The 11,964-nt window shown below is 43.6% G+C and overlaps 1 protein-coding gene across 2 annotated transcripts in view; it reads left to right on the top strand.

Moving 5' to 3' along the window:
- Positions 1-11,964, top strand: part of HEG1 (heart development protein with EGF-like domains 1) — a 79,290-nt gene that overhangs the window by 27,794 nt on the left and 39,532 nt on the right. The window contains exons 3-6 of one of the 2 annotated variants that reach the window (XM_012642350.1): positions 4,579-4,917; positions 5,817-6,152; positions 9,345-9,605; positions 10,329-11,684. In XM_012642350.1, coding sequence (XP_012497804.1) covers positions 4,579-4,917; positions 5,817-6,152; positions 9,345-9,605; positions 10,329-11,684 — 2,292 coding nt within the window. The remainder of the gene's footprint in view (positions 1-4,578; positions 4,918-5,816; positions 6,153-9,344; positions 9,606-10,328; positions 11,685-11,964) is intronic. The other variant, XM_012642342.1, reaches the window with a different exon arrangement.

The raw sequence follows: 11,964 nt of genomic DNA, 5'->3' as shown, positions 1-11,964 counted from the left end.
GGAGGCTGAGGCACTAGGATCGCTTGAGCCCAGGAGTTTGAGGTTGCTGTGAGCTAGGCTGAAGCCACAGCACTCTAGCCCGGGGAACAGAGTGAGACTCTGTCTCAAAAAAAAAAAAAAAGAAATTGCCATTTCAAAATTTTTATAGGTCAGAGCTTTTTAGAAGTACTTTGTAAGACTCAGAGTTTGGGTTTATGTCATCAAAGCAAAAACTGAACCCAAAGGTCCTTTCTGGAATGTCTGTTTAAAGCAGCCAGTTCCTCTTCCCTATACTCTGTATACAGTTTCCCGCTGACTGCATATGGATATAATCTATGATTTATGTTTTTAGAAGATTGCTTTTTAAGATTATTCGTAAACATTGGTTGGATTGGGTAAAAGCTGTGATCCTTTTCTGCTCCAAACTTCTGTGGTTCAGTGATTGACAATCAACTTTACTAAAGGGTGGAAATGAAGCATTTTCTAGGAAGCTACACTTTAATTCTTGTTAGGGTCATTTAATATTTATAATTTAAATTCAATGTACTACTGTGGTGAATTTGAAAATCATCCTATGTTTCCAGTTTTATTAGACTTGATTCTGTATGCACCTATATTTTCAACACTAAAAAAAAAAACAATGTCCCTCGAACTCTTTGCGCATTTGTCCTTTTAGGACCTTTTACTTATTGGAGAGTTCCACCATGTCTTTCCTATTCCTTGCGTCTTTTACAGAGCGTTTCTCTTCCTTTTTAGCGAATGGGGTGTTGTGTTCTAGGTAGAGTCCTGCCACCCTTTCAGATACTGGAGAGGGCTCTGAGTGCTGTTAAAGGGGGTTATTGCCAGGCAGCCAAGGACATCTGAATCCAGCCTCCAACCTTCCCTTCTCCCCATGGGGATGCAGAGGATACTGCACAAGGACCTGAAGCCACACAGGAAACAAAGTTGTGCTTTAGTTTTAAAGCTACGCTAGCACCTGCTCCCATCTTTGTCACTGCATGATATGGGAGCTCTGGCACTCTGGCAAGAACCAGCAGGACCCGCCAGAGGCAGACCTGGAGTCTACCTCGCCTGCCTGGCCAGCTCTGAAAAAACAGAAGTAAAGAGGGGGTGCAGTGGGGGCTCGTGCCTTTTGGCACTTGGTTCCTCCATCTACTGGTAAAGCATTTGACCCCGTCAAAAGCCTGGCACTTAGACCCGTCAGATCGGTGATGCTTCTCACTGGTGAACATGAGGATGACAGCGAGGAGGCTGGCACAGGGAGGAGGAGGCTCCTTATTTGAAGCATGAAAGGATTTGACCAGTTGATCTGAAATACCCTCCCTAGTCTCAGCGTCTGTGACTCCACACATATCCAGCCTTTGTGTTCTGCGCCTCCTTCCACTCCTCACTCTGCTACCCAGAAACACACCTGCAGCACAACCGTACAACCTCTTCTGAGGCTAGATAGTCAGGAGTTACCTGCTTCCAAAAATACACTTACACCTTACGGTATTAAAACAGATATAGGCCCAGGCAACAGAATTAGATTTAAAAAAAAAGAGAGATCAGAAACCATTTGAAATGATTTTTCTTACTGCTTTATGTCTTTCCACATTTTCTATAATGACCATGTATGATTTGATCACAGCGGGGGTGGGGAAGTAAAGCAACAAACAGGGGAAAAAGCTCTCTTTTAAAAGTGGAAAGAGATATGTGTATGTCGAATTGTGTGAGAGTGGCTACAATTGAGCACTAAATTTAGCACTGAGCTTCCTGGAAACCAGGGCACAAAGGGAAACTGGGTGTGGCACACAATTGTTGGCAGATAAAGCAAGCACACAATTCATCCATAGGCATAAGTGTTGTGGGGCAGTAAATTCTAAGAGCACTATTTATATAAGAAATGTTGAGGATCATAATGGAAAATGCCTTCAATTGCTGCTTCGTGGAAATTATGCTAATGTTCTTTCAAAGGTGATATTTCATATAGAATCTCAATAGGAGCTGAGGGTATAATAATGGATCTCAACTTATAAAACTATTTCTGTGGGCAGCTAAGCTAATGTGGTTCAGGGAAATTGCTCTGTGATGATTTCCCTTTGTAAAGGGAAAGAGCATAAATAACTCAGAAGATTGGAGATTTAGCATATCCTTCTCAAATATCAGCTGCTTCAGCTGTACTTTTGGCAAGTTCTGGACAGCAGTCAAGTCTAGGTTGAACCTTCTGATGCATGCCTCAGCTTCCAGTGTCTTGTGCTGTGATTGGAGAGTGACCTCTATACTTTCACCAGGTGAGTAGGCATTCTTTCCACCTCCCGTTATAAAGAATAGGAACTTGGCATATTTCTGCTCCCAGATGGATGGTCCCTCCATTTTTGAATGGCTCCTTCAGGAGTGGAAATGAGTAGAAATGAGCGAGGAAGGGCATGCTGGCTTTTTGGTTAGAAACATGGTACATTTCTCCTTAAATTTATTTAGCAGGTACTTATTGAGTAATAAAAGTGGTGATTGTAGATTAGTTTGACCAAACATTTCCTCTACTCTCAAGTCTACAGAAGTATTCACACACATTTCATAGCTTTACTATGAGGATTAAATGAGATTTGTGTTTAAAGTACTGAGCACAATGCCTGGTCAGTAAATGGTAGCTTTTTATAATGATGTTAATGATGAGATGAAGAAGTAGCGTTCTACAGAGCTCTCAGATATGGGGAAAAACAGAGCCATTTTCCTGTCATGACTTTCAGCATTTGTGACTTTTGGGATTGTATTTCTGTGGCCATTTTTGCTAAAACCTCCAGAGGTGGACAGGCCTTGGTTATCCAGGCTGAACCTAATATAATCACCATTGTGTTTTGATGGGTACATTGAATGGACGAAATAATGCAGTTTACTGGGAATAAAATTGTTTTGAAAGAACATCCAGTGACCTGATGAGGCTGTAATTTGGTGGATATAGACGACAACTCTCATGAAGTTAGGCCTGAGAAGCTAAGTGGTTGACTGAGGATTTGGGGCATATCTATTATGCTTTCCTTTTTTAAAATACTGAAGTGTTTTTTGTTTGTTTGTTTTTTTGTTTTTGTTTTTAAGTAAGGGTGAGTTTGGGTGGTCTGGGATTCTGTTTTTGTGCCCAGGTCTTTCTATTCTTTTGTTTCAATTAATAGTTTTGTGAATTGCCTGCATCTTCATTTTGTCTTCACTGAGGTCCGGTGACCAGAGCTTCAGGCTATGTTTTAGGTATAGCTGGTTCTATGGTTTTGCACAAGAGTAAGAGGAAACTTTTGTTTCCTGTGCGCTCTCTCTAACTGTATTTAAAATTTATTTGTGTTTTTGGTCATGACTGCATATAAGACTGATCATCAAGGAACTGTTTATAATGACGACCTCCTTTTTCCATTTTCTGGGTCACAATTAATAGCTCAAAGGCTTTTACTATATAGGTGTAGAGTACTTTTTATTATTTTTAGCTTAAAAAGAAAAAAAAAAAACACTCTCTTTTTTGCCTTTGGTCTTACCCACCATGTTTCTTTCCACTCACCAAGCTTTCCTGCAGTTTATTCCTGTTTGGAATGAAGATTTTAATATACCCTTCTGGAGGTCAGTTCTCAGGGTATGCTTTGGAAAGTTCTTGTGGAGGGGAGCCATGAGCGAGCCACCCATGCTTTTGCAGAGCAGACTATGCATTTTGACCAATGGTGTATAATTCACTTCTTGAGGTTCTTGACAATTACCCAATGGCTGCCATCCATTGATTAGAAAAATTGTTCCTGGAGTGCTTGATCTCCTGGAGCCCGATTGGAGCATGTAGATTTCAAAGCTACTCACTAAAGCTTAATGAGACTAACTACAATAATGAATCCTGTTTGCTTTTGGATGGGATTAAATCAAATTCATGGGGTAATCATGAATGTTTCCTGCTGGCTTAGAAGTTCTGTTACTTAATAAATGCAGTTTGATTAATAGTCTTTCAAAACATAAAGTTTATGGTGGCCATGAGGTGAGGAGGAATAAGGAGGCTTTGATGGTGACAAGGCTGGGAATTATTGTTCTAGGCCATTAGTGTCCCGACTATATTCTGCAAAACCGTAGGCCTCCTCAGTGGTGACCTGGGGCCTGGGCATCCTGCAGCAGCCCCATTTTTATTCATTTTATGTGTAGGATTTTATCTATAACAGCGTTTGAACAAAAGGGTTGCATTGCTAAAACAAAACAATGATAAAAACCTTATCACCATGACCTGTCCTGTTTAATCTGTAATGTAGAATTCAGCAGAAATTTTCATCTTCCTCTATAAAAACCAAGGCAAATAAGTGTTTGCCTTGCTTTCTCCTATTTTCCTTTTAGTTGAACATAAGCTTTTCATTGTGCCTGGTGAGGACCTCTCTGCTTCTCCACTTAGCTCTATGACAATTAGAGCTAGTGAGGAGAGAGCGAGAGTATGTATGTCCTGGTTGCTCATGTATGTGTAAACACACACAAATGTTTGCACCTACATTAGGTCTGCAGTATTTAGATTTAGCCACCAAAATGTAGTAGACATCATTTGTACCTGGATACATTCCTGATTTTCTTAAACTCCCAAGTAGTTTTGAAGCATATCTTCTTCTGTTGTAGCTTCTGGAAGTATGGAGGAGCTTAACAACTCCACCGGTCTACAGAGCCCCTTGGTCAGTCAGACAAAGAGTATTCATGTTGCCACCACATTCACTGATGGTGTCCCGAGGACGCTCCGGTCTTTAACTCTCAGCGTGGGACCTACAAATGACACAGAGGGCTTCTCTGAGAACTCTAAGACTGCCACGACTTCAGCCTCAGTCCACTCTTCACTCTCTGCAGTGGAATCGAGAAGGAATAGTCAAGTAACTGGGAATTCAAGTGCTGAGGAATCCATTGAGCCATCCCCAGGAAATAAACTTGGATTTACTTCTTTACATTGGCAAAAGGATTCCCCGAGTAAGTAGTCCATCTTTACTTGATCTATAGGGACGTATGTAAATAGTTGAATTTTCTCAGAGGAATCTCTTCAAGACCATTTGTAATCTCCAAAGAAAAGCACGCTCTTTGATGACACCAGCTCCTTACGTGATATACCACATTATTACATTTTGATGTTCATCCTTACGAGAACATTGTGAAGTTAGTCAGATAAGTGTTATTCCTCCTGCTTTTTTACAGATGAAGAAGCTGAGGCTCAGAGGGGTTGAGTAATGCGTGCCTGGCCATTTAGCTCACTCAGCAGAGTTGAGACTGCAGCCTCAGGGTTCCCGTGGTTGGTTCCATCTTCTTTTCACTCTACAGCACTGTCTTCAAAGTGAGAGCTGGCCCACTCTCTAAACCTAGCTTCTGTTGTTTGTGTACAGATCATCTTTACACATAATTGTGCAGATATCAATGAGTTCCCAAATTCATGGTTTCATTTACTCCCTGTAGTTGATTTTTTTGCTATACTTTGGAATTAGAATAATCTGTATTAATATTAAAACTGTTTTGGAAAAGTGCTCTGCCTAGGCACTATATTTATGTACGTCACATTTGCTGGACATAATGACATACTCCCTTGACCGTTTTTTATGGGAAAGAGAATAAAACACACAGCCTATACGTTACTCTGCTACTTGCACATGCTGTTTAAAAGGTCCCCTATTCACCAAATTTTATTTTGATGCCACCCAAGAGTTTTGAAGTAATTACTTAGAATATGATAATGCGTGTCAGATTATACATATAATAAATACTGTACAAGGTTCCTTGGCAAAGTTCCTCTTTTCAATTAAGACGACTCGCTTCTTAGTTGTTGAGGGATCTCTTTCATATCCACGTTAATGGCATTTTTTTCCCGTGATACCTTACAGCCTTCGGAGGACATCAACTTGCCAGCAGCTCTGAGACAGGAAATGGAAGTTCTGTGTCTCAGACTGAGTCCATGTCCAGGTCAGTCACATCCACCAGAAGTGGAGACAGCACTGTTCGCTGGTTCCTGACCAACAGCAAGACATTTGCAGATGCCACGGGAAGCTCTGCCTCATATCCCAGAGTTGTGAACACTTCAGTTTTGAACCAGGTCTCAGACTCTGCTCCGCAGTCCAGAGGAAGTAACACAGTGCTGGTTGATAGCAGTTACTCAGAGTCGTTGTCCACATCTGCCTTAGAAAGCCTGGATTCTTCGGCACCACGTGGAGAACGTTCGAGTGAGTTTTCATTTCACAGAACTGTACCACACAGAGGGGAGAGGGACTTGAGATGCTTATGCCCTCTGAGGCACATTAAGACCATGCACTGATGAAATAATTCCCCAGGCCCCTCTAGATTCATTATCCCCAAGCCATTCTTCTCGCTGGTTGATGCAGATATTTCTGTATATCCCCATTTTTTTTCTGGTACATCTCTGAGAAGCTGTTGCTGCCGCCTCCTCTTCCCACACAGCTCAGGGACTTCTCTGGCCCTGTAGCCCAACCCATGGCCCCATACTGGCCTCAATCACAGAGCTTCTGGAAGGTGAAGATATCACCTTCTTTTGAGTAGTTGTCTGGGCATTCATCAAAAGAAATTCTCCCTTTCTTTTAGCAGCATTACCAAGATATAATTCACATTCTATGGAATGTGCACATTTAAAGTGTAAATTCAGTGGTTTTTAGTATATTCACAAGTTGTGCAGCCATCACTACTATCTAATTCCAGAACATTTTCATTACCCCAAAAAGAAACCCTATACTCATCATCAGTCACTTCCCATTCTGCCCTCCTCCCAGCCCCTGGCAACCAGTAATTTACTTTCTGTTTCTGTAGATTTGCCCATTCTAGACATTTCCTATACATGAAATTATATAATATGTGATCTTTTGTGTCTTTCCCTTGGCATCATGTTTTCAAAGTTCATCTGTGTTGTAGCATGTATCACTACTTCATTCCTTTTTATGGCTGAATAATATTCCGTGGCGTGGATATGCCACATTTTCTTTATCCTTTCATCGACTGATGGAGTTTGCATAGTTCCCACCCTTTGGCTATTACACATAATGCAGTTGTGAACATTTAGGACATACGTTTTCAGTTCTCTTGGAATTTTCAGATTATAGGGTGGTTCTATTTTTAAGCTTTTAAGGACCTGCCAAACTGTTTTCCAAAGTGGCTGCACCATTTTATATTCCAATCAGCAACGTACAAGTGTTCCAGTGTCTCCGCATCTTTGCCAACACTTATACTTGTCCACCTTTTTTGATTATAGCCATTCTAGTGGATGTGCAGGGTATCTCATTGTGGTTTGGACTTGCATTTCCCAGCTGACTAACAATGCCAAGCAGCTTTTCATGTGCTTATTGGCCATTTGTATATCTTCTTTGAATATGTCGCTTCGTTTGACTATTTTAAAATTGGGTCGTCTTTTTATTATTGCGTTGTAAGAGTCCTTGGTATATTCTAAATCCTAGTCCTTTATCAGATCTATAATTTGCATTCAGTTCCGTGGGTTGTCTTTTCACTTTCTGGATGGTATCATTTGTAGCATAAAAATTTTTAATTTTGATGAAGTCCAATTTATCAATTTGAGAAAACTTTTCTGTTGATGTTCTGTTTTAATAATGCTTTTGGGTAATTTTTAAAAACAATTCTCAGCAGGCTTATCAATGTAAAGTGTATCTGACTAAAGCAAAAATGCAGTGACTTATCATTTAAGCTTTTAATAGGTTTAAATTCTTACCTCTCCACCACTAATAATAGCAGCTACATTTCCCCCACATGAGAATCCTATTTGATGAGAAAGATTAGCATGCTAATACTACCCACGTGACATACAGAAGCATACACTTGTCATGAGAGAATAACACACATACAGGTGAGGGGTATCTATACTCTTTTACATCTGTGCTTGGAAAACACATTATCTATCTCCTAAACAAAAGGAACCATTTTCCACCCTTCCCATGGCAGGGCTCAGGATTTTTACCTTCTCAAACCAGGATCTTAGGTTCGGTAGCCTTTCCCTTTCACATCTCCTCGGTACCCTTCCTCTCTGCAGTTGATGCTCAGTCAGTGCCTGTGGAAAATGGGATTTCATTGCTATGGGCTCTCAGAGTGCAATTGTAAAGAGGTAGATAAGGAGTAGCCTCATTCCTGAAACCATCTCACTGTGGATTCACACAAAGCTTTATCTCGCTTCCTTGGAACCGCCCAAAGCTGACTGATTCTGCAGTCCAGCCTTTCAGAGCTCTCAGTCCGTTCTTTCTTCTGTGTTCAGGTTCAGCCCCTCTGCTTCATGTGGTGACTCTCCACTTTGTTAAGCCTCTAACCCTGCTGTGGCTGTTTGCCTAAATTTTGTTGAGCAGAGCGTTTACGATTTCCCCATCCAAAGCCTTTGTCTTTTTGCCTAGAGAAATCGTGCTTAGATACACCTGCTCCCGAGCCTCTTCTGGTTGGCTCTCTCTGGTTGCTGGCTTTCTCAGTGCTGCTTGAGGTCACTGTGCGTCCTGTCCCCACGTTCATTCCTGTCTCTCCGTTCATTGGAACCCATCCTGAAATGAGTTTACCCAACACTGAACTTTACATCTGTTTCCCATCAAAGTGTGCCCATAGGATATCAAGGCCTAGACTGGGCTGGGCATAGGAACAAGAACCAGGAAAAGAGTCTGTTTCCTCATATAGCCAGATTATGAAGCATTTAGGCCAAGAAGAATTGGACCTCATTTTTGTCACTTCTGAAAAGAAGGGTTTATTTGATAATCTAATATAACAATCTAAGATACTTCTAAGATTCTTTAGATTTATAGCATAAAACACATACCCAAAAAGGAGGAAAAGAATATTTATTCACATGTCACCTTCCCTGTTCCATCCCCATCAATAAAATAAAACAGATGCATTAAAAAAAATAAAAGAAAATAAAGAACAAGCCCACCTTTCACCTCTGACCAAATGCGTGTTTCTCTGCCCATGTACTGACACTCTATAGAATGAGGAGCATTCACGGGTCTCTGGTCCTACCAGGAGGTAGAGCCTTCCAAGGAACACGTGTTCCCCTGCTGGGCTCTGTGCGCCGAAAGGGTTGTTAGTCTTTGGCCCACCTTTGGTCCCCGCCACCACTGCCGATTTCCCTGACATAAACTCTATTTCTTATGTATATCACCGAGCGGAAATCCAGTATGGATCCTGTTCTCTGAAGCGATTATCCTTCCAATAAATCCAGTTGCCCCAAACGGATGTGCTGATAGGCAGTGCCTGCTGACATTTCAGTCACTGCTCGTGTGCGACAGCAACTCGTATCAGACAAAGGGCGGGGGAGCACAGGGAAGCGCCTGTCCCCACAGCCTGGGGCGTGAGGCTCTGTATGGTGCTGCCGCTCCACCCCGGCATTTATGGCTTGCTGTCCCCTTCTACTCTTCTTGTAGCAGGGAAAGACAGCCGCGACTATGACAACGTGGAGGACGGGACGCCCGGGGCTCCCCCTCGCAGCGCGTACACCTCGGCTACTCTGGCTGGAGTCGCGGAGCGCACGCTGCGGTCTCTCTCGGCCACCAACGCCAGCACCCGCGCCGCTTCGCCGGAGGTGGGGAGCTCTGCCGGAGCGGACAGCGCCACTCCGCGCCTGAATGCGACCGATGGCGCCGGCCTGGTCTCACAGTCGCTGGCCGCCTCGCGCGCCCTCGGAGGTGGTGTGTCTTCCACAGAGCCCCTTAACACGTCCCTTCAGCTCATCTGTCCCTTTACTCAAAGTTCTAGGATGATTAACTTGGCGATCCACCCATACAGTATCTTACAAGCTCTTTATGAAGAGGACTTTCTGGGTTCTCCCACCTCGGGGAGGCAAACACCCCTCTCCAACATGCCCCCTCACCCCATTCACCCCCCACACTCACCTAAGGCATTTGGGACGCTGTCTGCTGGGAGGCTTAAAATAAAGGGACCAGCCACTTTGTGGCTAAGGCCAATCTCCTGGGAAAGAAGTATCTCATTATGCAGAATGGAAAGTTAGGAGGGTTTTCCTTTTTCCATTTAGAAATAACAGTTATTTTATTGGGGGTCTTAAGAGCTTCTCAGATACCAATCTGTTTTTACCAAAAAAGGCATGTGGAAGGAATTTGGAACTATTCTCTATTTTTAGGCCTGTGGTCCCTACTTCTCTTTTATTACCATTTCCTGTGAGAAGCCACTGCTGCTTCTCGCAGGTCAATTGGCTCAGAGCAGACACTGACCACTCCTGTTTGGCCACACTGTCTCTATTCAGAGCACTCGCCATTGTAAACCAACTCTCCAAAGAAAGTGTTTCACCCACTTAAGTTCATGGATAGGACATTGAAAGTCTGTTTTATACTGTGTGTTTCAGAGATTTCTTATTTCCTTATTTGACCTAACTTTGGCTTTTCCCTTTGTAGTCACTGGAATTAGCTATGATCGAGTGAGTGGCATGGATACAGAACAAAGGACTTCCAGCGACCACACAGACCACACTTACATTTCATCTACTTTCACCAAAGGAGAACGGACATTGCTATCCATTACAGATAACAGTTCCTCCTCGGACATCAGGGAGAGCTCAACCTCTTATATAAAGTCCTCAAACTCTTCACATTCAGACTATTCTTCCTCTTCTCATGCTCAGACTGAAAGAAGTAACATCTCGTCCTATGATGGGGGATATGCTCGGCCTTCCACTGAGTCACTGGTTGTGCATACATCCAACCTTCCGTCCTACACATCCACCATTAATATGCCGGACACTTTGGTTGTTCTAGACACTGATGCTCCATCTGTTGGTGACTCTTCTTCTTCTTCTTCAGGGTCTCCTTTGCCTCTGCCCTCAGTGTCGCAATCCGACCAGTTGTTCTCATCAGCCTTACCATCAACCAGGGCCTCTGTGTACCTGCTGAAGTCTACCTCTGATGCATCTCCACCTTTGTCTTCCTCACCCTCACCTTTACTAACATCCTTGGCAGTGTCTACCCCTGCCCCACTTTCTGTCTCACAAACAACCTTACCACATTCATCTTCTTCCCCAGTCCTGCCCAGGGCAAGGGGGACTCCTGTGAGTTCAGTTCAGATGTCGACAGTGGCAGCATCTGTGGCAACACTCCACAGTAGTCAAACAGCAGGCGCTAAGAACCAGAGCGCTGCACACCAAGAGAAAACTGTTACAGAGTCAAAGTCACTGAGCTTGGTGTCTCTGACCACGGAGCCCATCAAAGCCATAATAGTGAGCTCTCCTTCGGAGGCCCCTTTACCTCCAGCCTTAACAGAGTCCTCCACAGAGCAAACCCTTCCAGCCACGAGCACCAGCTTAGCCCCAGTGTCTCCAGCTTTGACAGCCACCACTGTCGAGATCTCTGAGCCTCCCGTGACCACTCCCAGCACCCCATCAAACACAGCATCTCTGATCACTGGCCCTGTAGCTGTGCAGACTACGGCTGGAAAGCAGTTCTTGCCGACCTATCCTGAAATCCTAGTGCCACAAATCTCCACAGACAGTGCTGTCAGCACAAAGAGGAGCCAAGTGCATGTAGACGCTACCACCGGATCGATCCCTCTGACCAGTGTGCTCACGTCAGCAAAAGAACTGACCACAAGGCTTGGAGTTACAGAAGAACACAGCCCAGCTTCACATTTCCTTAGAACGTCTCCTTCTCCCCAAACCACAGATGTTTCCACGGCTGAAGTGTTGACCCCTAAATCTGCCACCTTTGCTGTTCAGAGCAGCACCTGGTCCCCAACAGCATTGTTGTCTTCAGCCTCAGGTAAAACACAGTCTCACAAGCACATGTTGACTGCTGGGTCTTGCCCAGGACAAGAGCTGCGTGGGGCTCGGGGTTCTTGTGAGCGCATGCAAATGGCTAGTACTTGAAAGAGTGTGTTTTGTGACCTAAAATGCTTCCTCCTGAAACACTTAAAGCATACAAGAAGGTCACGGTGGACCTAATTTTCTCACCCCTGAGTTACAATATTCTTCCTGAAGAGAGAGGAGAGGATGCTTTGGCCGTGTGTGACGTCAGTTCATAGTGCAAGGGTAGCTTTTAA

The sequence above is a fragment of the Propithecus coquereli genome, unplaced genomic scaffold (assembly GCF_000956105.1).
Source record: "Propithecus coquereli isolate 6110/MARCELLA unplaced genomic scaffold, Pcoq_1.0 Scaffold10, whole genome shotgun sequence".
In the NCBI taxonomy this organism is placed as follows: Eukaryota; Metazoa; Chordata; class Mammalia; order Primates; family Indriidae; genus Propithecus; species Propithecus coquereli.
Note: the sequence above shows the minus strand (reverse complement) of the source record. Positions and strands in the feature narration are given on the sequence as shown.